Here is a 27,334-nt window from a genome sequence, read left to right as displayed (position 1 = left end):
AAGACTTATTCTCCAGACCCCTCACCAGCTTTGTTGCCCTTCTCTGGACCTGCTCCAGCACCTCAATGTCCTTCTTGTGGTAGGGGGCCCAAAACTGGACACAGTACTCGAGGTGGGGTCTCACCAGTGCGGAGTACAGGGGGACAATCACTTCTCGGGTCCTACTCACCACGCTATTCCTGATACAGGCCAGGATGCTGTTGGCCTTTTTGGCCACTGGGCACACTGCTGGCTCATGTTCAGCCGACAGAAATTACTCACAAGACAAATCAGAAATAGGTGGCTGATGCTTATTGTTGAAGTTAAGAAAACCTGAAGTTTGAAAGCCTTAAATAATTATTTTTTTAAAAGAGCAGTGACCTTGGTGAGCAACTGGAGACACAAAGACTAAAAATTAAAGAGGAGGTAGTGTGAGGATTCCATGTGTTCAATTTCTTGAAGGTTTCTAGGACTGTATTAACTTGGGTTTTTAAGATGTTTGTAGTGAGGTTATCAGTGAAACAATATGACAGAAGGATGGTGGGATTCTGTAAGAGTCCATACACATTACCACAAATGCCAATACCAAATCATGCTAATTGTTAAAAAAAAAAAAAAGTGGCAGTTTCCTGAAGTACGTCACCACAGATGAGAGAGTGTGTGCAAGTGAATGTCAGTTATTGTTATTCAAGCCTCCTATTGTTTTTGGAGTCTCAGCGAATAATCCCACTGGGACCTTTTTCCATGTAGCATCTTTTTCCTAGTTTATGTTAACACTTTGGCTAAAACACTGACAAAGACAAACTGGCAGTACCTTGACTTCACTCCAGTGGCTTTTGAACAACCTTAGCAGTCCTGGTCATTCTAATAAGTTATTCTGGTTTAGAGGCCTTGGGCTAGGACTCGAACTGTGTCTTGATTTTTCTGTATAGGTTTAGCTGAACTTGATAAAAAAGCAAATGCTTTTTTTTTGTTTTGTTGTGTGGGTTGTGGTTTTTTTTTTCCTTTCTGGAAAGGCAGTGGAATAGTGTCGTTCTTCTATTAAAGAAAACATTCCTCTATGAGTCTTCAGTTTTTTTTAATAGCAAGTATTGTTTGATTGATAATATTAGCAGTGAATGAAGATGCTGGGGCTTCAAACTGTAAATGAGAGATCAAAAAAGTGAAATTTATAGAACAGGGTTTGTTTAGCTATTATTTAAAGCATTTAATATGTTCAGATCTGTTCAATTCTTGGACATTCAGTGGCTTGTACTCAAGTAAGAACTGTCAATTAGGGCCATGATGTTTAAGAGTGGATTAATATTCTGTTATGATGGTAGGTGAGAGTGGCAGAGCACTCTTGGTATTACAAATACTGGAAAAAATTGTAATTCAACTTTTATGACTTACTATAACTCCATTCTTCTGCGTTGTCTTTTTCTGTTTCCTTTTCACCCATATTTTCTTTCTGGTGAAGCTGTATTGCTGTGTGTAGTTTTGTTGGAATAGCTGCATAGCACTGTGTACTCTTTCTGATATGAGCAGTTAGGTTGGAATTCTTATTTTCACATTTGCCTTGCTCTTTCAAAAAATGTGACTCTTACTGCATCTTATTGATGTATAAAATGAAGCAAGGCCTTTCTTTCTCCCAACTTTTGTCTACGTAGACCTCAGCTTCCTTGGATCTTCCAGTTCCTTTTTATAGTCCTTGCTTCAGTGAGGCTTTGAACTTTGGCTGGAGTCTGCAGGAGTCTGTGTGCTATTACCAAAGCAGTTGTCTATTCTCTGTGTCTGAAATGAGTGTCTTTTGTTTATCTTCCAACACTTTTAAGTAAGAAATCTTTGGAAAATTAAGTATAACCGGAAAGGTGCTGAATTAAACACCAGCATGGCCATGTTTCCTGCTTATTAATGCTTTCAAGCAAGGACCTTGGCTTTTTCATTCTCATTCTGTTCAGACAGCAGCATATGAATTTATGCAGAACTGTCTCATTGATTTTCAGATTTTCATGGTACTTGTTAATGCCATTTTGGTTGTCTCCACAGTTTCATAGTGATTGGGCTGCTCGTACTTTGATACTGCTGCCTAGTGCTTTTTTTTTCTTACGCTTTCCTACCTCTAATGTGTAGTACAAATATTTAAAAAGAAGCAAGAATTCTGTCTGGGCCAAGTAGTAGTACCTTAATTGTGTTTTGGGGGTGTCAGTTATGTTAGTATCCTGATGAGCGACTGGTATTTGTGGATGTGAGTTGTATCTCCTCAAAATCAATTTAGTGATTTCTGTGTTCCTAGCAGTGGTCCTGGTGATTCTGGAAGGAAGTTATTTTCTTCAGTAACTGACCATAGAGGAAAATGAAAACAGCTCCACAAAGGAATCCTGAAACTACATCGCATGTCTTTCAAACTTCTGCAGAAACAATTTGTTAGAGAGGTGAATTATCTTTTTCAATGTCCAGGGCTTGCTTTTTCAAAAATCAGATTACATACATCTCTTTCGGAGGGAGTTTGAACCTCAGCCAACGTCCATTCGTATTGAGAATAGCAGCTCATACTTTAACCTTGGAACCGAGTTAGTTGTCTGCAGGAAAGGTAGGTAGAAGCAGAAGAAGATGTTTTAAGAAAAAGCAAAGCTGAAAGATGTTTTTGGAGGGACAGTGTTAACTTAGAAATGTTGCCTTCTGTTTCTCAGAAAACTTCTGGAGGCTTTAGCAATCCTTGCTTAGATTCTACCTCTATGCCATGTACACACATTAAAAATATATTGACATAGGAAAACAAGTAGGGTAAAATATTTTGCTGCTTAGTATGGGCATTCGGATTGTCAGCTTCTAGGAAGGAGAAAGGTTTTTAAGCAGAAGAGAAGTTGTCTTAAAAAAAATTTAAAAAAAAAAAAACAGTAAATAATAAAAAATTAAAAAAAACAAGACACACACACCCCCAAACCCAACAAGAAACTGCCCTGAAAACAACCTAGCTCAGTGAAATGGCAGTGCCTGTGGGTCAGCTGTCAAGAGGTCAGAGCTCATAGGTGTCTGTGTCGGAGGTGCAGTCATTCAGTCATTTAGTATTTGCTGCTGTGGTACGAAGTTGTAATTGTAATCACTGTTGTGTATTAATTACAGAGAGAGAGGGAACGTTAAGTGGGAAAAGGTTGAAACAATTCGTACTTTCCCTTGTACACACAGAGTCAGCTTGCTTACCTCCAGGGTTGTTTTTTTTTTTGCTCTGTTTCTCACTTGCATCCGTGTATAGATGTTCTTGCCTGTCTGAAGGCCTGTTTCTGAGAACTTTGATATTTCTCTTTACTGCCTTTAGTATTGGCAGTCTGTCTACCTTTCCTGTTCCCTTTGTCTGCCACATAGATCGTTCTCCCTACTCTTATTAAAGCTATAGCTCCTACATCTGTCTAAAACAAAAAACCGTCAGTTATTACAAACTTTCTTACCCCTATGGGTAGTTTCCTCTTATGTTCTATTTGCAATTGTCTTATTGAAATACAATGCAGACTACAGTGGCATCTCCAAGATGCAAATATTCTGGTGAGGAAATTGTGTGTTTGTCCATGTTTATTAAAATAGCCCTGTTTCTGTATTTTATTTCTTTTACTTCTTTTTCATAGTTCACATCTCCTAGTTGGCTTTGTATTCCTGTGTCTGAAAGTACATATTCAGAAACATCAGCTGTAATTTTCAGTACTTTGTTGAATGTTGTTGAACCACGAGTGCCAGAACTCAATCATATAGCCTCCAATAGTTTTTAAATAGTGTCATTGGCAAGAAGCTTTTTCATGACTTCATTCAGCCCATGACTGTGGTGTAATTATGTCTCCTCATCTGTGTGTTCTGTTTTATTTTAGTCATTCTTCCGATCCCTGGAATGATCTCTGACTTGTTGTTTGTTAACATTGATTTGGGGCATCCAGTACGTACTGTCACTTTCTCGTTCAACAGGCGCTAACTTCTGAAAATGTTTCCACATTTGCACAATTACATGCTGACTGGTTACTGTGTCTGGCCTTAAGGCAGGGGGAAAAGTACCACAGATCAGATTGAAGTGATCAAGTGCCCTTTTTCTACTCAGTAGCAGTCTGTATAATTTGGTGACTTGCTCTGTCCCCTGTAGTTCAACTAAAGGTTGTAATCTTTCTTTATGGTGCTCATTACGACACCCAGGGCGTAATGTCACTTGGAGAATTTTTCCAGGAAATTGGAGTATGGGGACATTTCTCAGCTTAGTTTGAACAAGTGCCTGTGAATTGTGTGGTTCATATAAGCAGCTTATCCTAGTGGAAGGAATACAACTCGAACATTGTTTTAAAAGGATTATTAAGTTTCATATTGTTAAAGTACAAGTTTCAGATGGGGTGGTTGGTTTTCTTGGACAAGACAATCAAGTCCTTGTCTGAATTCCTTGGAAAAATATCTCTTTACAGGGATATGTGGAACTACATTAGCTGTCCTTTGAGAACAATTTAGGACTTACCTTCATTTGAACCTTCAAGCAAACAAATAAGCAAATAGCAAAACAGTAGAATTTATTTTTGTGTATTTAAGAAGGTGTTATAGTTGTGCTGTCTGGATAGCATAATTTGAGGGACAGGTGAAAGGGTCAAAGAGATTTCATGCATTCCAGTGATGTATCTGTGGTTGTCCATGGTCCAGTATACTAATTACCCTTCTTTTCTGTGCCGCTCTGTTCTCCAGTTGCATCTGTTTTCAAGGATTTTAGCTACTGACTCTTTGGCACGCTCTATTTGTTATTTCAGTTTTGTTTCTAATGCTGCAGTCCTTTGAATTTTTGCACTCTTGTGTTTTATCCAGGATCTTGTTACATCGGTTGATTTTTCTAGGCCCTCTACAGTATTCTTGCTTTTCTGTCTGCGAACTGCAACTTGAGTTTTTAATGCATTTGCTGTAGAGGCTGTCCTTCAGTTTGACCTCCACAAAATCAGCATTTCAGAAGTCATGGTGTAGATGCACTTGTAGATGCATAGATCCCCTGCATATTAGTTTTTCTGCATAGGGATCCATTTTCACTTTTAGATTTGTTCAGAAGCCTCTTTATTCTCCAGAGCCAAAACCCAGGAACTTTGCAGAAAGTTCTTCTCTTTTAGGAGAAACTAGTGGAAGTCACTGATACAGAGATGATGAACCAAGAATCATCTTAGGTTGCAGTTGAAATTTACTTGACTAATCGTGGCAGTTGCAGTGCCAGATGATGTTCGAGTTACCACTCCTGAAGAAAGTGTTGCAACTCTGATCTTTTTACAGGGCTCTGCTGCTATAGTACTGTTCAGAATTGCCGATCTGTATGAAAAAAAGGGTGCGTGGTGTACATTTGCCACTAAACTTCATGATTAAAGTGTATTTTCTCTTACTTCGGCTTTAATAAGAGTAGGGAGAATGTCTGTGTCCTTTAGTACGCATGCACATCATTCAAGCATCCTGAAAGTTGAGGTGTCCAGGGTAGAGGGCTGGTTCTGTCTCCTGCTGTGAGACTGCAGTTTTCTAACGCAGCCACACATTTCTGCAATCACGTTAAGGCCAACGGGAAGGATAGTAAAATTATTTGGAGAATAGGGGTCATAAGATGAGGACTCCTGATGACTAAAGAAATATAAGAGCATGCTAAGTTAAACCATGTTCAGAATCTGTTGCTTTATTGCACAACGTGCATGTAGACTGTTCTGGGTTTGACTTCTCATCGGTGTTATTACATACCAAAGTCATGCTGTAACTTGGACACTTGAACTGCTATAGGTTGATGTGATTTGCATACAGAGTTATATGCTTAACTAAAGGTGTCATTCTAACTTAATCAGTATAGTACACAAACAACCTTGTGAAAGAATGAAGAATGTACTAGTTATTTAGGTAGACACTGATGTGTTAAAGATGTTTCTGTAGATATGGACTCGAAAACAGGTCTAAAAGATATTTTTAATAGGAAGGAGGCACGGTTTTCTTATGTCAGCCTTTTTGTGTGTGAATCCCTTGTTTAAAAACTAAGCCCTTTTTTTTTTTTATAACTAAGACTAAATTCTTCAGGTTTTAGCCACACATAAGGGTGTTAGGGGAAAAGTAGCAGGTAGCCTCTGATTCATAAGAATTCACAGATTGGTCATGAAACTTAAATTTCTCTGAACAAGAATTGAAATTCTGGAAAAACTGAAGGCTTGGCATATTCGTCCTATCCACATAAACTGTGTATGAGTAAACATACCTTCAGATGCGGTGAGGATTTTGAAAACGTGGCCTACTCTCCTCCAGGTTTAGACTGGTGTTCTGGTGGAAGTACGATTAGCTGGAATGTTGCAAGGAAGGCAATTGCAATCTATTATTGCAGTTTTCAGAAGGTGACTACTTTATGCTATGGGATGTGAATAACTTCCGAAGTAGAAGTTACGTGACCACATTGTGGTTATCCTTCTGTCTGATTGTATTCACGTCTACAGTGGGTAGCTCGCACCCATGAAGAATCATGTGTCAACATCTCACCTATGAGGCTTAATTTAGAATAGCAACAGCTTTCAGTTTACCTTCTGGGGAGAGATAAGGCAACTTGATCTTAAATTGAGAGTGGATTTGTTAATTTCTGAAGTGTGTTAGCAGTTCTGTATGAGTTGCTAGAACTGCATAGGACCTGTCTGTATGTGTTTTTAATTGTGATTTACATGACAAACTGCTGAGAGGGACAAGCAGCTTACGAAGCACAACTCTGAATATTGTTTACCTAGTAATATGACAAATTAGAAGGAAAACTGCCTTTTTTAGTCCAAAGTTGACCATGCTTGTGGTCAGTTTAACTGTATCCTGTTCTTAATGTTTTTCTGTTTTGTTTTAAACATGGTAATAAAGTTAAATACTCCACAAAAATGTGGTATTTGTCAGGGCAGTCTCTGCTTTTTGAGCTCTAAATTAAGGTGAAATAATTGAATATCTGCATTCTATTTTATGATCTTTTTGTCAAAAAGATGATGTTAGATGTTAGTTTAAAGTTGTCTGCTATCATGGAATGCATAAAAAGTCTATTATTCTGCAAAGTAACTCCCCATTTGATTTATGCCAGTATTCTGTAATTATTTTGATCACTCTGACTTTACTAGAGTTGTATGCGAAGATAAAAAAATCTAAGTTGTATTTTTTTCCTAGCAACTGCAGTAATGTTAATCTCATGCACGTGCTTAGAATACAAGACCAGTGCACACTGTGTTTTGTTGGCTAGTTACACTTTGCGGGGACATCAATATTTTGTGTTCGCTTGAGAAGAGACAGAAGGTAAGAGTGGGGGTCAGGGTGAGAGGAAGCAGAATTGTACTGCTGCTGACATCTCAAGGTATGTGCAGCTCTTCGTTTTGTTAACAAAGCGTGTGAGCCAGGGTGTATATCCAGTCCCTGTGCCTCACATTTGAATTGCTGTTGTGGTGAGATCAAATATAAACCTTTACTGTTTCTTCTAACACATACAGAATTTTTAGAAAGGTTGATAGTGGCTGAAAGAGACAATGTGAAAAGATTTGTTGGATATGTAGTGTCACAGCTGGAGCTGTGCTTTAGTAAAAGCATGTTATCATTTAGAAAACTTATCAAATGTATTCCATATACAAGTTTAAACCTCCTAAACCCCATAGTATACTAACTTTTCTGCTAGTACAGCTGCTTAGTTGGGGCCTCAGGTAAAATCTGATTCAGAGACTCTTCTCACAGTTAACTTTTTGTCCACTCTCTTCAAATGGAAAAGCTCATAGTCTTGTTCCATTACCTTGTATTGTATAACAGTGATTTGCACACTCTTTGATGCTTCCCAGGGCAGAATTTGCAAGTATGTAAAATGTGTGACCTATTTTGTATGGGTTTTTTTTTTACTAATGAATGCACAAATAAACTGAAGTGGATTAGAAGGGTGGGTTGGATGGTTAGGATGTGAAAGCCATGAAGATAAACCAGTCAGTTTACGCTGCCTGCAAATATAATTCTTACTCTCTTAAGCATGAATATTTGCCTCATCACATGCCAGTGATGGAAGGAGGAGGAGGATGGGGTGTGCAGTATATTCGTCTGGTTTCAGTAAGGAAGCATGAATTTACACTACTTGTGATTTTATTTCCAAACAGATTTCCTTAGACTTGTCAGGGGCAGTTGTCTTTCAGTGAAGCTGGAATACATTACGGTTTTAAGTAAATCCGTAGTACGGACATCCGAGAAGCTTGCTGTGTAATTTAACTGAAAATCTAAGGATGAGCTTTCACAAGATGGCTGAGCCAAACTAATGGCTTGCTGCTGCCTAAAGGGACAGCTGCTCTGTTCCTTCCGAGTCCTGCTCCTAGTTGTCCAGTGTTTCCTCTTCCTTTATGCAGACTCTGGCATCATCTTGATCGTTCAGATCACTTTATCTGTTTCAAAACAAAACAAAAAAAGCACCAACCAAACAAAAAACCCTGAACCTCATCCCCCAAAGTAAAACCTAATCAGTTTGCTTTCATCTTCTCATCATCATCAGAAAAAGCAGAGTGTGAGCAGGACTTTGTGGCCAGCAGGTAGGGATCTAGGGAATGCCACTGTCCTGGAAACACTGAAATCTTTCATTGGCTCAGTAATCACAGGGAGCATGGCTATTCAGAGCCAGTTAACAAGTCCTCTTTCAAACTAATTTTATACTTACTTATACTAGAGGCTTTTGTCAGAACTGTTAATCATAGAATAAACAGAGCCAGTTAATTCTGGCTGTCTTAAAATTAACAGAGCCAGTTAATTCTAATGGTTCTGTTTGGAAGGGAAGATCAAGTTCCAACCCCCCTGCCCTGGGCAGGACACCTCCCACTAGACCAGGTTGCACAAAGCCCCATCCAGCCTGGCCTTGAACACCTCCAGGGACGGGGCAGGCACAGCTTCTCTGGGCAACCTGGGCCAGGGTCTCACCACCCTCACAGGAAAGAATTTCTTCCTAATGTCTCATCTAAATCTCTCCTCTTTCAGTTTAAAACCATTACCCCTTGTCCTGTCACTATCTGATAGAGTTCCTCCCCATCTCTCCTGTAGCCCCCTTTAGGGCTTTAGGTACCCTTTAGGTACTGGAAAGAAATACAAGTTCCTCAAGTAAAACAGCTGAAAATACTTAGAACAACATGAGAAGTGCAGTTCAGCTATTACCGATGCCCTTGTTTAAATTAGATGAAAGCAATGCAGATTTGACTTGAGACACACAGAAGAGTCAGCTTCTGTGTATATGCATATCTCTGTATTTTTGTCATCTTAACAATATTTGGGCTATTATTTAATAGTTTCCAATAAGTTGTTTAAACAGAGGATGTTTAAGAAATATCTTAATCCTTTTTTTTTCTTTTTAGAACTGAAGGAAAGTCATCATGGGAGCATTTTTAGACAAGCCAAAGATGGAGAAGCATAATGCCCAGGGGCAAGGGAACGGACTTCGTTATGGGCTGAGTAGTATGCAAGGCTGGCGGGTTGAAATGGAGGATGCACATACGGCCGTGATTGGTTTGCCAAATGGACTTGATGGATGGTCATTTTTTGCTGTATACGATGGGCATGCTGGGTCACAGGTTGCCAAGTACTGCTGTGAGCATTTATTAGATCACATCACAAGCAACCAGGATTTTAAAGGGCCAGATGGGCCACCATCTGTAGAAAGTGTAAAGAGCGGCATCAGAACAGGTTTTCTGCAAATTGACGAACACATGAGAGTCATCTCCGAGAAGAAACATGGTGCAGACAGAAGTGGGTCAACAGCTGTGGGTGTCATGATTTCTCCCCAACATACATACTTCATCAACTGTGGAGACTCAAGAGGTTTACTTTGTAGGAACAGGAAGGTTCACTTCTTCACACAGGATCACAAACCAAGTAATCCACTGGAGAAAGAGCGTATACAGAATGCAGGTGGCTCTGTAATGATTCAGCGTGTGAATGGCTCTCTTGCTGTTTCAAGGGCACTTGGGGACTTTGATTACAAATGTGTCCATGGGAAAGGTCCTACAGAACAGCTAGTCTCACCTGAGCCTGAAGTTTATGAGATTGAGAGATCAGAAGAAGATGATCAATTCATCATACTGGCTTGCGACGGTATCTGGGATGTTATGGGAAATGAAGAGCTGTGTGACTTTGTAAGATCCAGACTTGAAGTCACTGATGACCTTGAGAAAGTTTGCAATGAGATAGTTGACACCTGCTTGTACAAGGTAGCCAGACTTGAGAGAAGTTTACTCTTTTCGCTATTAGAAGTTTATGAACAATTTAAGAATAAGTTTTGGTTCCAGTCTATAAGTACCAAATGGTTTATGTTAACATGACTTAGTAATTACCATGATTCCCACAAAAATGGTGATAGAGGGGATGAAGACACAACAGAAACAGTATGTCTTCCTAGGTGGTTTTCATTAATTAAGAGTTTAAAATGGTATACGGATACATTGCAATCACTGAGAAACTAGAAGATGATGGGAATTTATGGGCGAGCCAACAACAACTGCCCTTTTCTGTTACACAGTGTACTTTACAAAACCTTAAGACTTAATCAGGCTAGAGAATATTCTTTTCCTTCCTTTCTTGGGCATATAGTAGTAACATTACTGTCATAACCACACCAAGATAAATGCAGAATAAATGAACCTTGACTTCATATTTTGCAGTTTAAAATTTCTTCTTGGCTATATGAAGATCTGACTTCCTAAGTTCATTTTTATTCTGGTTTAATTACTGTATTTCATATTCAGTGTTGTGTGATAGAGCTCTGAAAATAGCTCAAGTAGAAGAAGATAGGACTATTTTGTGTAACAAATCTGTGTAATTTTGCCTACAATAACTTTTACTTTGTATTAATAAGTTGCAGGATGGTGCAGTTACAGAAGAGGTTTGAAGTATTGAGTTTTATAACTTGACACTTAATTTTCCAAAGGCAAGCTATAAGTCATAATGAAAAAAAAAAAAAAAAGCCAATATTTTTGATAATAAAGAGACAAGACCCAATCTCTATTCCTGCCACATGGCTGACAAGGTCATTGTTTCCCTTTTGGAAAAATGTAATTGCTTTCCAGTACTTTGCCAGATTGATAATGCATATATTTTTGTTTACAATTTTGTCTGGTAATCCTGAAAACGAATAGGAACAGTGGCTTGTGGATGTTGTAATCTTTGCAATAGCCAACTGTCTATGCCTATATTCTCTTGTATGATCTTGCTAACTTCACTGGATTTAATTGGCATTAAAAGTTAAGCATATGGATACATGTTTGTAGACCAGAGACACAAGGGTATTGAAAGTAAACTAAACGGTTACTTTTCATAATCAGAATGTGTTTGTATTTTAATATATTAAAGTGTTAGGGTTCTATTTAGTTGGAGCTCTAAATGTTTCCATTTTGAAGAATGCTTTTGTGAAGGCTTGAGCCCCTTCCAGCTGGTCTTTCAACAGATTCCCTCACTTGCAATTCTTCTTGTTTTGAAAGAAAAGGGAGGCAAAAAACCACCTAATAACTGTGATTTTAGGTGGAAGCACTGTCTGAATTCAGCACCTCCCTGCTTACTGCTCTTAAGCAGTAATGGTTTTGTTTACCCAGCTGTTTTCCCAAAATGATTGGATAGTGCTTAAGATGGAACACAACTTTGTAGTTACGCATCACTCATTAGTAATGTCAGTTTTTAAAAGACAATGGGCTGTCTGTAATTGTCTCCATGGTTCTTCAGACCATGAAAGAGTAAAGAACAAAGTGACTTACAAGTGGTACTGAATGAACGGGCAGACTTGTGGAATTCTGTAAGGGGGCGGGGGGAAATTAAGGCTAATGATAATATTAATCCATAGTAGTAAATGTTGGTTTTGTGTGTAAAATGCTTTGATGTGTATTTAGCCTGGTGTGTATGCATTCTCAAGTAATTTTTTCTTTTCCACCAGGGAAGTCGTGACAACATGAGTGTGATATTGATCTGTTTTCCGAATGCACCAAAGGTATCGCCAGAGGCGGTGAAAAGAGAGGCAGAGTTGGACAAGTACCTGGAAAGCAGAGTAGAAGGTGGATCATTTAAAAAAAAATAAGTAACTTTGTTTCTAAACAGACCCCTTGCCCTCCCCTTCCTCTTCCAAAAGCTAAACTCTTTAAGGTGTAACAGGTTTTTTAGTAGACCTTCAAGTGCCATTGGCCATCTTGTTTACGTGTCTGAAAAAGGCAGACAGTCCTGCTCTATGTCCTGAAAAAATTCTGCTATGAAAGTGTAGCAGCCTATAGCCCTGAAAATTATTCAGGATGGCAGAGAAATAATTCATTTGGGCTCAATGTTCTCCATGAGTCCATTAACAGCGCTAACTTCCCACCACTAAATCCTGGTTCCTGTTATATGGAATTACATTAAATAATCAGAATATCTTTCAAAATGTCTGTGAAGAGGGTAATTTGAGTGCCATCTTTTCTGTATAGTTATGTACAATTTAATTGGCCATAATATTTTATTATCCAATTATGCTAGGGTTACAGCTTGATTACTGTCATCTTTAAGGCACCTGCTAATATATTTACTTATTTAAAAGTACATCAGAAATTTATCAAAGCTAATCTTTAAGCATTCATGATGAACAAAAGGTGGGAGCTCATTTTACTTTGATAATAATAACTTCAAAATTTTGCTTTAAATTTGTATTTTGGGATTCTTAAACTTTAAACTGAAACTGCAAGTCTTAGGCATTTTGGATCACCTAACTAAAAATGGTATTTGAAATCGATTTAAAAGATTTCTCATTGAAATTGGATTTATAGTGCCTTTTGGTATTTAAAAATTACTACAGTTTGGAGTTTGTTTCTGATATATAAGACATGCTGTATGCATTATTTGCATAGGTTAAGTCTATTTTTGAAGTGCACTCCAGATACATATGTTACAAGTCTAGTTATGCATATATACTCCAAGAATCCTTAATAGCACACAGGGCACGATACACAGAATTCTTCACAACAGTGATTAGTAAGTTAGAGGAATATATTATGCACTTTTTCTCCTCCTTAACTTGTTTGAAGATAACAGTGCAGCATCAGAAATTTCACAGAGAATGAAAAGTCTGAGTCCAGACAAATTAATGTGCAATTTTAAAGCACTTACTACCTGTGTAGGTGCTCCTTCAGAAAGTATCGCCCTCATTCCCAGAGTCTTGGCAAACTAAGTCTGTTTTGCCTCTTAACAAGTGTCCAGGTAGACATTTCTGTCTCTTAATCTAACACTTGCCTAATAGGAGAAGTTGAAGGATTAGTGTGAATCTTTTTGACAGTGTAGCAGGAGTATCCCAGTGCACGGTAACACTGTGTGAGTTAAGGGTCAGGTGGCTTTCTCCATTTCAAAGCGGTGAGCAGTTTTGCACCAGGCGTTTGAAGAGCTAACTATGTGTGCCCACTCACAGAATTGGGGAAGAACAAGTATGCTGTAAATTCACACATTAATTTACAGCATGCTAGCTCTCTTAATTTGGGCAAGTATTACCTTCGTATCTTAGATATTTTGTCTGAGTTCAGACAAACTCATGACCTATAGTATGAAAATAAGTTCCATTTAAGGCTGCATATTCAGCTGGCCTCATTGTATGCCAGGAATGTTACAGTGAGGAAAGCTGACATTTTTGTACAGACGCTTCATTTTGTAAATGAAGAACCTAAACACTGGAACTGCATGTTACGGTACATACAGTGAATTTGGCTGCTAGTACTTTGCATTTATACAAGTACAAAATTTCAGGAATGAGTGAAGTGTGATTCTTGCATAGAGGTAGAAGGATTCTTTATGTAGTTATAAAGCACTTTAATACTAACGTAATGGGATGGTGTTTGAACAACTTGAGGAAATTCATTGTACGTCCCCTGAAAGGTTTTTGCATCTTTCTTAGAGTTGTCCTCAATCTTTTGTCTATTGTTGCACAAAGACACTATTTAAATTAATGAATATGTAGTAAACACTATTCAACCCAGCAGTGATCTGTATCAGCTGTGTGCAGAATATGACCTTTTAGGTCTTATTCATGAGGGAAGTTGAGAGGCTGAACTCGAGCAGAATTTCAAGAACAGGAGTTGATTAACTTTGTTACGTTGAACTTAATAATTCTTGTGCAGTTGTTTCCTGGTGTAAATGGGTAATGTAGTATTGGCTAGTAAGGTAGAACTGTTACAGCACCTGAAACTTTCAACACTACAGTGAATAATCTTGCTGTTATCCTAGAATACTTTAAGAATGACAGTGCTTAACTTGAAAAGCCTAATCTTCAGCTGAAGGAACTAGAAAATGTAAAGGGTACTTCTAGAATGATTTTACTAATCTGTAATGTCAATTTAAAGTTAAAAGTTGATTAAAATGGAAACTTGGTGAAAATGCATATTGTGTACTTTTATGCACTTCAGCACTCAGCGTAGTCCAACAAGTAATGAGATTTGATGCTTACTAATGTGCATTTTTTTTTGGTTGTACTTTTATTCCCTCAGCCCAGAGTATACCCTTATACTGTTAAGTAGTGGTGCAAATTTTAAGAGTAAATAGGGCTTAATATTAATGGTCATCTTGATTAAGGAGAGGTGATTCAGGTTTTTAAAAAACGTAGAAAGTTTTCTATTTACCATGCCACCTAGGACTCTCCTTTTATAAATTTGATGTGTTCATGGTGCAGATTCAGAGCCACAATAAATGATAATGGAAGAAGCAAGTGTGGAGAAGCATCTTTGTGCCATTACTTGCAATAAATCAGTGTTACTCCTAAAATATCATGTGAACTTCATGGTAGAATTAATCAGTCATACCAAAATGCGTTGCTATTATTTGCACTAATATATGTTATTGATGTGTTGACTCTAAAAAGAAACTTGTCTAAGCTTTTTTCTGTTCTCATTTTTTTACATAAAAACATTCTGTAGTAGATAATCCTTGCAATATTTATACCTATATAGAGAGAAGTAATTTCAAGCTAGCTGTTCTGTTGTCTTCCCCATATTTTCGCAAAATCAAAGCTCTGGCTTTTTCTTAAACTTTGTGTGGAAATCCCATTCAGAATATGAGAAAGCAGATATGTTTAGAATCCTTTTTTTTTTTTTTTTAGGGTTGTAAGTACTTTCTTCCAGTACTTGATGCCATGAAAATGTGTAGAAGGTTTAAAAGTAAATTAACGGTTGGGGGGAGGGTTGTAAGATGTATTGAAAGAAGATAATTCCAATAAATTAAACACAGCTAGCAGACCGACTCCATTTGTTGTGTCTTCAGTGTACATTCAGTCTGTATCTATAGTTTTATCAAAATATAAATGTATTCCTCTAGTGGAGACTGTATGTTAAATGTACTGCAGTTACAGGTTGTGAAACTGTGTAGTATAGGTAAACTATAAATTCCTTATTTTTGTACAGCAGAATTTTAGCACTAGCACAATGTAGAATATACTAGATGTTCAAAATTGCACAATAAAGGAACTTGGCAAACCAAATCCGAGATCTTTGCTTCTTATTCAGATTTAAGAGTGTTAGATTATTTATTTGCTAAATAGTAGATGGTAAAATGTATCTTGGCTATAGATTTTGAGGAAATGGCAAGGGTTTTTTGAGGTGTCTGTGGTATGTGGTGTCATATTTAAAATGTAGGTTTTGAAGTAAACAGCTTAAAGCTTTATGTTGCAGAGTTTGACACTGGTTGAGGGCTAGACAGTGTTTCCACTCTACCTTGCAAATAATTTACACAGCCTCACTGCAAAATAGAGCTGATGCTTTTGTAAACACACACAGTCCTGAAAAAACATAACATGCACAAGAAGTAATTCACAATTGTTGTTTTTAATTTTTTTAACTAAAAAGGACTGGATACATGCTGGTTTTAAAAGCTTTTAATGTGCCATATCTGACTAATTAAATGATAAAATGGAAGCTTGGTTTCTCTTCTGGAATTACCATTTAGGGCAAAAACTGAACGGCAGAGTATTTTTTTCAAAAGTGGCATCGATGAATTCCAACTACTTTCCAATCTGTGTAAATGCTTTATTACATCAAGAATAGTGTGTGTGCATACATGCACATAGATACACATTATTGCATGTGTGGTGCAGTATTCACTTGAAGATCAACAGCACCAAATCTTAATAATTCATATCTCATATCATTTCTAAGAGCTCATGTTTACAGACAAACCAATAAGATGCATTTTTTAAAATGTGCTTGTTCTTCAAATTTCATAAAATTCCTATTTAAAGGGTGACTCTTCAGAGGTGGTATGGTGTGAAATCTCCTGAGGTCAAATAAAATTGTGTGCTTACAACTTGGGGGAAAAAAAAATAAACAAAACCAAGCCTAAGAATAAGTCAAAGAATTGATTTCTTAGAAAATGTGTCTGTGGTTACGGTACAGATTCTCTTCATCCAGAAGTTGGAGTGGATCAGCTTTAACTGCCCAATATTCACATATCCCCTGAGTGACTGAGGGTGGAACCTGTCTCTTAGATGTGATGTCCATGGCTTTTTAATTTGTGTGTAATAGTTCTTAAAATTTGCATGTTGCTATAATGCAGTAAGGTGCAAGTATTGGCTAATATGCATACGGCCATGTGGGTTATTTTTAATATGTCTGACCTTTTGTTTCTTGAAAATATTATGCTTTCTATGATGGCAATAATCTTTTATCTTCTGTTGCAGTGATAAAGCTGATGTTAATATCTGCCTCATGCCCAGGGCATTTTGTTCGGAAGATATTCCATCGTCTATTATATCTAATATATAGTGTGAAAGCCATTAAAGGTTTTTTTTCCCCACTCCTATTAGGTAGCTGTGTATCTCTAAAACCAGTGTGCATGTTAACAGCAGTATATCTTTGTCAAATCTGTTACAGGTTCTTTTTCTTAAGGAACCGAAGATAACAGTTACCATGTTGAATGTGGTCTGTCATATTTTTTTTTTTAAATATGTATTAACAGAGGTTAAGCTGCCTTTTTATAAAACTGAGTGTTTCAATCTTTTAAATTTGGACTGCACTTACAAAAAAAGTACTTCTGATTCCCAGAGATCATAAAGAAGCAGGGTGAAGGAGTCCCAGACTTAGTCCACGTGATGCGTACGTTAGCAACTGAGAGCATCCCAAACCTCCCGCCGGGGGGTGAACTGGCAAGCAAGTGAGTTCACATCGATGTAAATGTGGGGGTTTTTGTTTAAATCAAAACTTAACTGTAAGGCCACTCTTAAAAGTGGGGGGAGGGAAGAAGGGTACCATACAAAAGGTGATGATCTGCTCTCCAGTTTTTATTACTGGGTTGTTCAGAATGAAAAGGACAAGCATAATAACCGAGTTAACTGTGAATCACTACTAAAATTAAATGCCAAACTATAGTTTTGGGAAGGACTGAGGATGTTTTTAAGGGTGGCCTGAGTGTGTCTGTTTTCTGTAATTAACTGGGTTTTCTGGGTGGGAGGTTACATTTGAAGATGCAAAAATAATGCACTGACTTTATTAGTTCTACACTTTGACAAGTGATATGGATATGATGTTTTGCTTTGCAGCTTTCTTCTCTGTAGCTAAAGCAATGTTGTAATTGCTTAAAAGTTTGTTTTGTATCTTTCTGCTTGTGACAGATCAGAAAACTAGATAGAAGTCTATCAAGGAAAGTGGGAAGTTAAATTTACACCTCTATATAGGCTGGCTTTGTCCTTGAAGAGCTCAATATTGATGCTCTGTGACTTCTCAAATAGGTGCTCAGTCTTTAAGGAAGCAATGTACTTATCTGGTTGGCACACCAAACCAAGTGCTTTTTGGATCAAAGGATTGTTAAAATGGATTGGGCACATACAGTATGGGACTGTATTTTTAACCCTTTAGAGTATGATCTTTGTATTGTTACACCACAACATGAAGACTCTAGGTATGTAATTGAATAAATGATAACTGAACTTTAAAGATGACTTCTACAAAACACAATTGTTCTTATTTGAACTGTTTGACTTGAAAAGATGATGTGGCAATTTTATAAAAAATAGCAGCACCTATTTAGGATGCGTTGCTGCAGTCATGAAGTAATGACTTCATGACAGATGAGCCAGTTACCCATGAAATATGGCATACAAATTGATTTTCTCCGTCTCCTTTGGCTAGCAATAGCATCATGGTTGTGAGGAAGTGCTGAAATGACCGACTTCCATGGGATTTTGTGTCTTAGTGATGCTAGTTTGAATAGGGATTGATAGAAGTATGGATTTAATTGGACGTTAGCATAACTCAAAGCACTACTGCCAGTTTGGAAGGAAAATACTGCTTTTCAAGAAACCTGCCTTTATTTAGAATCAAAGATACCTATTTCTTGAAAGATAAAGGAGGCTTTCCATTTCGTATGTGCAATGTACTTTGTGTGTAATTGCTTGGTTTTATTGCTTTAAATTCAGCCTCTTCTTCCATGCCCTATAACCATTCACTATGTTTGTACTGCTGCATGGTAGTTCCTGACTTTTCAGTGTTATGGGATTATTATAAAGCCTATCATCTGCTTTTTTTCTTCTGATGCACTCCTTTGTGGTTGCTCTGCATGCATTCATGGGCAGTTAAAAGGTTGTTCTTTGAAGTTTGTTTTGTATCGTGGTTGGTTCTGCAGAAAGGGATCTGGAAGAAAGTTGCTTTTAAAGTCCATAAAAATCCATAATTCCTGTCTTTTACTCCCCACTTTCCTTCCTGCTCCCCCTTCAAAGTTGTTTCCTTATATTCTGGGTAAGGCAAAGGCTTCCTCTTCCTTCAGCCTCATGTAGGGTTTTTTTTGAATATCAGTTTTCAAGAAAACCTTTTCACCCTGTGCTTTAAACCTTTTCACCCTGTGTTTAAAAAAAAAAAAGTTGCTCAATTACCTGTTGTTAATGGTAATGCTCAATTACCTGTTGTTTACAATTTTTCTATTAATATTTTATCAGTATATTTCCTATCAATGTTTTATGTTTCTATCAATATTAGAGAAGCCAAGAATTCCAAGATGAAAGTTAATTACAAGCTATCTTAAATACGTTAAGCATTTTTTTTTTTTTTTAAGGAGGAAAGTGTCAAGAGGCTTAAATTAATTCTTTTAATACTTTTTACCAGGCAAAATTCTTAGCTACAATACATAGAACTGCTATTTGCAGTTTATAATTTTTTTGAGAAAAGTTGGAGGACAGTATTGGACACTTTATTGTAAAATAATATTGCTCCAGGAATTATTTTTCCAGGTTTGCACCTGGAAAGTACATTTCAGAATGTAACATGAACAAAAATGTGCTTCCGAATGCAATTTATGTGCATCCAGAAAATAAAAAAAAACCTCCACTATTCTCCTATGAAAGTGCCATAATACATGCAGTACTACTGCAGCAGTCATCAGATACACAAATGACCAGGACATTCAATGTCCTTCAAGTTTCCTCGCCCTTTTTCAAAGTCAAGAGACATAACACCAGGCAGTGTCGTAGCCTCGACTGAGTGTCACTTCATGCTCTTCTCCTGCTGAGCTCCGAGTGGTACTCAGCCTTCTTTTTCTGGAACCTAAAGGTTTTAAAGGGTATGGTAGCTGTGTTCAGTGTTTAATGACACTTAGTGCTAACTTGCAGTAAACTTGACCCTGTGAATCTGAAACCTTTTTTAAAAGCTTGTATTTTAAATTAAATTTGTACTTTGGGAATTTTACTTTAAGAAAACGGAGACGCAACCTTAAAATCTTGTGGGTTTTCTTTTGCTCTAGACGGAGTGTGATTGAAGCAGTTTATAACAGACTGAACCCCTACAGGAACGATGATACTGTAAGTATCTTTTCTTTTACATTATCTTTCCCCCACCCCAATTATTTTAGCGTTTTTGTAAAGAAATGTATTTCTAGTTCTTGTTAAAGGACCCCTTTACCCAAAGAAGCAATAGTAATGTTGTGTGCTTTGGACTATGCTTGGTAAATGTTTTCTGCTGCGTTCTGCTGATCATAGTCTCAAAACTCCAGTATGGTTGGTTCATTTGTTCTCTGGAATTTCATTATTTGAATCCTGCCTGGATTTCTAAATGCTTTCCTGCCAAATGGTGCAAAGAGTCATTAATCAGCTTTAAGGATATATTAATTTTCCAAATGGACTGTGTAAGTACATTTATTCTTAAGCATAGCGCATCTTTCGGCAAGCATACAGTTAAGGTTCTTGTATGTCAGCGATCAAAATGACATGAATCCACTGTGGGGAAAAAAACCCCAAAACTCTAAAATACGAACCGTAATCCCAATTGCAGTTAGATCACTAGAAACAATGTTCTGTCGCTGAAAGTGCTATACTTTATGAAGTAATTCAATTGATCCTTTACCTACTAGCAAAAACTACTTACATGCTTAGATGTGGCAGAAGTGAAATGCATCTAGACATAAAGAATTGTGTGTTGGCTTTACAACTGGGTGCAGTTCTCATATCTATCTTTAAAATAATAATTCCTAAATAGTGGCTGAAAGAGGACACTTTACCTTCAAAATACATTCTGCATTCTGTTACTGTCCTACAAATTTACAGTAGACAGACTTCCTTGTTTTGTGATGATGTTGGCAACTTGGATACAGAAATTTGCCTACTGAATAGTTGGCATGCAGCTCCCGTGTTTTTACTCAGTACTGCTTGAAACAAACGCAACCATTTTGGTCTTTCATATAATTGCTCTCCTTTGCTACTTCTGGTGTCGAAGAAAAAACTGGAGGTGGTACTTTTGCAAAGGGTAATTTTAGTGATTTTTGTTGGTTGATGTGTTTTTGTGGGGTTTTTTTTGTTTTTTTTTTTTTTACTACACCTCCACACCAACTGTTCTTTATGGTTTGTAATGAATTCTGCGTGCAAGTTCGAATGAATGGTGCAGGACTTCAGTACTAAGAAATTGTCATATGTGGCATTGCTGGAGATTTAATTAGCTGCTTCTCTCTTGAAGGAATAAGTAAGGCAGTGCTTTTAGAGAGGAGTAATATTTCTACTTCCTGCTGTCTTAGTAATGATAGCGAAGTAAGTATAGCTTTGGAAGCACCAGCATGCACTGTTGTTAAAGCCCATCATGGCCCTTAATTACTAGGGGAAGGTAGCAGGTAATGTGAAACAACCCAAGATTGCTGTACGAAAGCAGTTTGCTCTGATGCCTGTCCTGCTCAGTTAGCTGTTGCTCAGCTACCAAGCTGTGGTCCCACTTCTTAGTTGAGGTGTTATGTGCCCAACTGATGAGGGAGGTAGAGAAGGCTGAAGGTAGAACAATCTAAGCAAGGGAGAAGGAAGCAGACATACCACAAAGGCAAATGGATTGAAAAACACTTATTAGAATTAAATATTTGATTTGTACTAAGATATTTTTTTTTTAACCGATAGCAGGAATCGGTTAAACATTTTTCAGGGGTGTAGTAGTTACTTACACAAAATCCACTCTTGCCTGTGGGCCTAAATGGGACCAAATTTTAGGGGTACTCAGGTATTGCCTGCATGGGTGTAATGCCATGTAGTGAGGCCATATGGTTATGATTTAGAGCACAGCATGTCTCTGCTTCCAGTTTTTTCCTTCGATACGTTGGGTTTTTTTTCTCCTTGCAGTTTTATTACCATCCAAAATTAGGATTTCCTGCAGTTGCCCAAACTACACTTCTCTAACCTTAAATTATAAGTGTTTAAATTGATCTGAATTATAACAGGGTGTCAGTTGATGACTGTATCTTCCTGTGCAGTGAGAGGGGGCTGAAAACACAAAAGATGGTAATGATAATAACAAATGGCATGAAGCAAATCCTGCTCTTTTAACACACCTGTGTAGAAAGTGTGTACTCTGGGAATGTTTTTGAGTAATGTTCCTAGGGTAGCATTTTGAGGATTGATAAGGCTATTATAAACGCTTGGTGGGATTTTGAAATGTCTTGATACTAATATACTAATTAAGCGTATGTGGTTTTTGGATACTTCTTAAACGCTGTTTCTGAAAGGGGAGAGAAACGAGACTCCTAAAACGATTTAAGTCTTTACCCTTTTTGGTCTGGATTATCAAGAAACTGCTGTAACTATGGGCACTCCAGACTTTAAAGGGTTCCTTCTTTTTTCTTTAAGGACTCTGCCTCAACTGATGATATGTGGTGAAACTGCTCATCTAGCTGTGGAGTTCACGTTTCATCCTTCCAATGGAGGTGCAGCCCAACCTCAGTGACCCTTCTTAACATCCATCCTCAACCTTAATTAAGGAAGGGAATATGTGTTGGTGAGAGTGACTACAGCAGTACGACATGTAGCCCAGGAACTGATCTTTTTTGTAAAACAGACTTCTGTAAACGTGATTTCAAACCATAATTCATGTTGTAAATCAGATTCCAGCAATTTATGTTGTATGATTTTGTTTTTGTAAAGTGCAATTGTCTCTGTACAAACCGCTCATATTTAATTATGAACTGCTTTAAATCACTATAAAGGTTAGAAGAAACGTTTGGCTTGTGTGATGCTACAGTATATATCCCTTTAAATTCATGTTGTGATTTTGGATTGCAAGGAGCAGCAGCCTAGCCAGCTAGGTGCTTAAGAGGTGCACAAAACTGTAAAGATAATTTTTTGTTATATATGAAAGCTGAACTTGTGGGCAATTTACCAGAAATTACAGTGTGTGAATTTGCTTGGCAATGGAAAAATAGCTAAGAGTAGTGCACATTCTTCAACAAATGTATATCGTTTTCTTGGATGCACTCCTACTCTCACATTGAGTTAAAGGGAGTTCTGATTTTGACTTCAGTGGGAGTTAAATCATGCCCTATTAATAGTATTGTGTCCATAGGCATACAAACCTTGGGATTACAATGCCTTGATTCTTTGCACCTCTTTTTTCATTAACCCTTACTACTAATCACTGAGCATGAACAGGCAGCTTTCTACATACAGTAGGAGTCTGCAGTATTTTTACAATCCTGATTGGCTGGGTCTGCCGCTGTTCCAAGTAAAATACTTTGAATTCCATTTTATCAATAAAGCTTGATTTAACAAACACGAAATTTATCCATACATGTGTAATTCCTTTTTTCCTGCCTTTTAAAATGTCAGAGCCATTGTAAATGATATTTTACTTGTGGAAGAATATTTTTATGAATTGGTAGCCCATTTTTAAGATGGGAAGGATTTTGATTATTGCTCAAGACATAGCCATATGCTAGAGGATGATGTGGAATTAATCCATTACCCTATTTTTTACAAGTGTGAGTTTTGTCAGGCTTTTTGGTGGTGGGTTTTTTTTTTTTTCCTCCCCGTTGAAGGTGTGCATTGGTTTGAATTTGCCTACTGTTTGATAAAAATACATTTGTCAAAGCCTGACAATCTTTAACATTTTATGGTGTGTGTTTTTTAATTGACGCACTTGTGTAGAATGAAAGACTAGTGGTTAAACAGTACTTGTGATTTGAGATATAGCATGTTGACAATATTTAGCTGTTCGTTGTTTAAAATTCTAATTTAAAATTTTATAAGATAATCTAATTTGATTTAAGCTTAGCTTTTTCCCATTGAGCATACAAAAATTCAGTTTTCAAGTCAGTTGTGTTTGCAGAACTGCTGTTTTGTGCACCTTGTATTGTCTTTTTGGTTGAGAATATTGTAATATGTAGTTTACTCATTTAGTAGGCAGATTCCCCAAAAGAAAATCAGTAAAACAAGTAGATTGTAACATTTACTGCAGTTAAACAGAATTAAAACTTGGTGTATAATTAGTTTTTGATAGGAAAATGTAGTACAATGCATTTTGCTATATTTGTCTTTCCCTAACTTTGAAATATACATATTTGTATATATAGCCTTAAAACTAATGCAGAGTTAGGGAGCACTGAACAGTGAAAAAGTAACTTATAGTGTCTTGGAACTACGTATAGTATATACCAGCAAACTTTTCTTCTATCCCTCTTGTCTATGTGGGGTGCTTATACGTAACTTCTTTGTATTCAGTTTGTAATCTGTTCAAGCATGAATGAAGAAAACATAAGCACTATTTGTATTTATAAATTTATAGCAATTTTTGCTTAAAGAACCAGTTCCTTACCTACCTATGAATAAATGCTTAAAATGTCTAATTTTGTTGTAGAGTGCAAAACTATAATAATGTTAAGTTATAGCTTCACAGGCACCTAATTAACAGGCATATTTAATAATACACGGTGTATTAGTGCAAAAAGATAAACCTAATTTAGGATGAAGCAGGTAAAGTTCTGTCCTTTTTCATAGAGACTAAAGTTTAGTTTTGGAAACTGCAAAACCTTGAACTGGACTGTGGAACCTTGTGAGTTTTAAACTTTAAAAATTGCAAGCAAAACTGTGGTGTGGAAAGCCATACTTCAAACCATAATCGCTTAAACTGTCTCAGTGACAAATGGTGTATTTGAAGCCTCTTCTTATGAGGTCTCCTAAAGGTCAGAAAGAAAATAATTCTGCTGTTGCTACAGGCAATGTAACTAGGTTTGAGGGTAGCAGAAGAAAGCCCGTTTCAGGCCTTTCTCTCTCCCGCCTATGATCAGCATTTCGATGAGGTCAGAGCACTGAATCTATTATGTATGCATAAACACTGCCATTTTAGATACAGATTTTGATTTTAAAAAAAATACAAATTAAGTATATAAAGCATCCTAGAAAAAAGGCAAGCTGTACTTTTCACTGCTCTGAAAAGAAAAAGGCACTTTTGCACCTTTGTGCATCTACTTCTTGTACCAGAAACTTTTTTTTAAAATGCTAAAAACATTAGCACCTCAGGGGCAAGGCAGCAATTTTTATTTTTTTTTTTTTTTAAAGTATTGTGTGCTATTTATTTCCTTCTTGGAAAAAGATTCATGTGTGACAAACATCAGAATTGTGCGATGTTAAAAGATGTATTTTTAAATACATGTTCAAATAGGACAGTCCCAATTTGCTTGTTTTTAAAAGGAAATAAGATTTGTAAAGCTCCTTTGCTTCGTGTGCCATGCACCTTTGTTTCTCTTCTACGTTTGAGAGCTTCACTGCCTTCGGTTTCTGTGAGTTTTGTTATAGTCAGATTAAATGTTTCACTGATCATTCTGGGAGAATACATGTACTGCTTTATAAACAACTGTTCCAAATAATCCTCACTAATTCAGCATTGAAATATGTTCAAGACAGAGGCTCCTAAAATGTTTTTTAAAACCAATGTTGGATTTAACTAAATGCAATTACATTAAATAGGCTTCTAGATTTGCAAGGCTTTGTAAATCCATTGTACCAGTAGGGTCCCCGGTACACGTGGTGGGGCAGAAGCCTGCAGGTCCCTTTCAGCTGGCCTGGTCCTACCTCGCCAGGGAGCAGCACCAGAAAGACCTTGATGCACGGCCATCGTTCATCTTCCAGTAGAAGTCAGAATCGGAGACAGAAATTTCATCTCCTCGTCCTTAAACTATGCTGGATGGTGGTAATCCTGGGTTGTGTCATACCAGCAAGATGGCTGATGAATATTAAGCAGCAGATGAGTGATGATAGTGCTTACCTTGATCGTTCATGCAGGTGCCAAAGCTAATAATTTTAATATCTACATAGGATAAATTGACTTCAGCATCCATTAAATGATTTATTGCAAAGCTGGTACTGTCTTAGCTGTATAGATTAATCTGAGCCATTTTGATCAGTTCAAGAACTGAAAGCTTGAAAAGTTGATATAACAAAATTAGGGAAGAGTTTTCACTTCAGTTGATTCCCTGATAAGAACCTCATCTTAATTTGTTACACTGGGATAGGATATACTTCCTATTGCATTTCACTTTTTAGTAATTTATGAACTAAGGAGATGGTTTCATGATCAATTTATATCAAGACTAAACCATTTCTGTAAGCTTGCTCTTTTCGTGCCAGCAGTCATGCTTCTGTGGCTGAAAAAACAAACCCAACTGCACTCTTCAGCTGGGTGAGTTGATGTACGAGCATCCGGCAGCTGGATTGAGGGCAAGACACAGATAGGGGGGACAGGACTGAGAGTAAAGGAATGGTTGCACCAGCCCTTTTTGTCACAGTTTGGGTAAATGAGGCCCTAAATGCAGATTAATGATTGACCTGTGTAGGGAGTATCAAAGCCTTTGCAGATCTTTCTCCACTCTGTGTTTAAGACAAACGTTTTGTGCTGGTAAACATTCTTTTTCCTTAAAACTGAAACCAAAGTGTCTTGTGTGCGAGTTCCATGTTGACAAACTTGTTTTCTGCTCGCTCTCGCTAGAGGTATGTAGCCTGGTCCTGTGGGACAGATAGCGTGGTTGCCACAGTTAGGTTAATGATGTGATTGTTACAGTTTACCTTTTTCAATGTACATCAGGATTTCATCATGCTGAGATGTTCACCTTCATCTCTAGCTGTACCTCCTTGACAAATGACTTGGTATACTTAAATGTCTTGATATTTAAACTTGGCCGTGTCTGTAGTGGGCAAACCTTTCATAAAATATTACCCTTTTCCTCATCATTTGGCAAATACAGTATTTCAATGCGAACCTGATGTACCTTGTATAGATTCAGAAGCAGCAGAACTGCATAGAGCTGTACTTGACAACTTTCTGTAGAAAATGGAATTGTTACTCTGTGGCATGAGGTGTGAAAAGAATGGCTCCTAGATAACTAGTGTAGCTCCTTGTTCCTATACCTAAGTGTGTTGGAGATAACCATAAACCAAGCCTTTATATACCAATACAGGGTGTAAAGTCTCTACTGGACTGGGTGGACTTTTTTAACTCTTTAAGTGGTAAAAAGAAGCTCCACATGTGACTTTCTAGGATGCTGCACTGCACAAAATGAATGTGACTCCTGCTATAAGCTGTAAAAATGGGGCAAAATTTGGAAGTAACAATCTGGGGCTAAGTACTTTTGACTGACCTGTCTGTGAAATACTGAGAATCCCATCTCTGGGTGAGCTCTGAGCTGTCTCTGTGGACGGCTCACACGCTCGGTTGGGCTCTGCAGAACCAGGCACGCACCTCCTGAACCTCTTCCTGGCCTTATTTTGCTTAATAATGTTGCTTTATAAATAAGGTAGCGATCACCTGGGTGGTGGCATTTGTTCACAGAAGTTCAAGAAGCTATAGGAAAACTTAAAGCTTTTCTTTATTCTCACGAACCACTGAATGCTTTCAAGTAAAAAAGGAAAAGAATATACAGCATACTTCTTAGGTGAAAAAAAAAGCCTGGAGCTTTACTCTCCCGATTATGTCAGAGTTGTACCTACACTGACCTAGGCTCTGTGCATGTTCCTTGCTTTATCTATGTTTTTATTTGATGTTCCTTTTGGGTAGCAGTAAACCAGATCTATTTCCCCCCCCTCATGTAGACACTCTGTTCTAAAGTCTTTTCTTCCAAGCTAAGAGAACAGGAGTGATAATGGTGTCTTAGGAAAGAGTTCTGGGGGAGGCTTGCTTTA

At 37.4% G+C, this 27,334-nt stretch overlaps 1 protein-coding gene across 1 annotated transcript in view; it reads left to right on the top strand.

The window, feature by feature from the left end:
• Positions 1–25,007, top strand: part of PPM1A (protein phosphatase, Mg2+/Mn2+ dependent 1A) — a 31,461-nt gene extending 6,454 nt beyond the window's left edge. Inside the window, exons 2-6 of the mRNA XM_074150050.1 lie at positions 9,309–10,160; positions 11,873–11,990; positions 16,977–17,085; positions 19,663–19,720; positions 22,016–25,007. Coding sequence (XP_074006151.1) covers positions 9,327–10,160; positions 11,873–11,990; positions 16,977–17,085; positions 19,663–19,720; positions 22,016–22,045 — 1,149 coding nt within the window. The 5' untranslated portion in view covers positions 9,309–9,326 and the 3' untranslated portion in view covers positions 22,046–25,007. The remainder of the gene's footprint in view (positions 1–9,308; positions 10,161–11,872; positions 11,991–16,976; positions 17,086–19,662; positions 19,721–22,015) is intronic.
• Positions 25,008–27,334: the final 2,327 nt, after the last annotated feature.

The sequence above is a fragment of the Numenius arquata genome, chromosome 6, assembly GCF_964106895.1.
Source record: "Numenius arquata chromosome 6, bNumArq3.hap1.1, whole genome shotgun sequence".
In the NCBI taxonomy this organism is placed as follows: domain Eukaryota; kingdom Metazoa; phylum Chordata; class Aves; order Charadriiformes; family Scolopacidae; genus Numenius; species Numenius arquata.
This window is presented reverse-complemented; position numbering and strand designations above follow the sequence as displayed.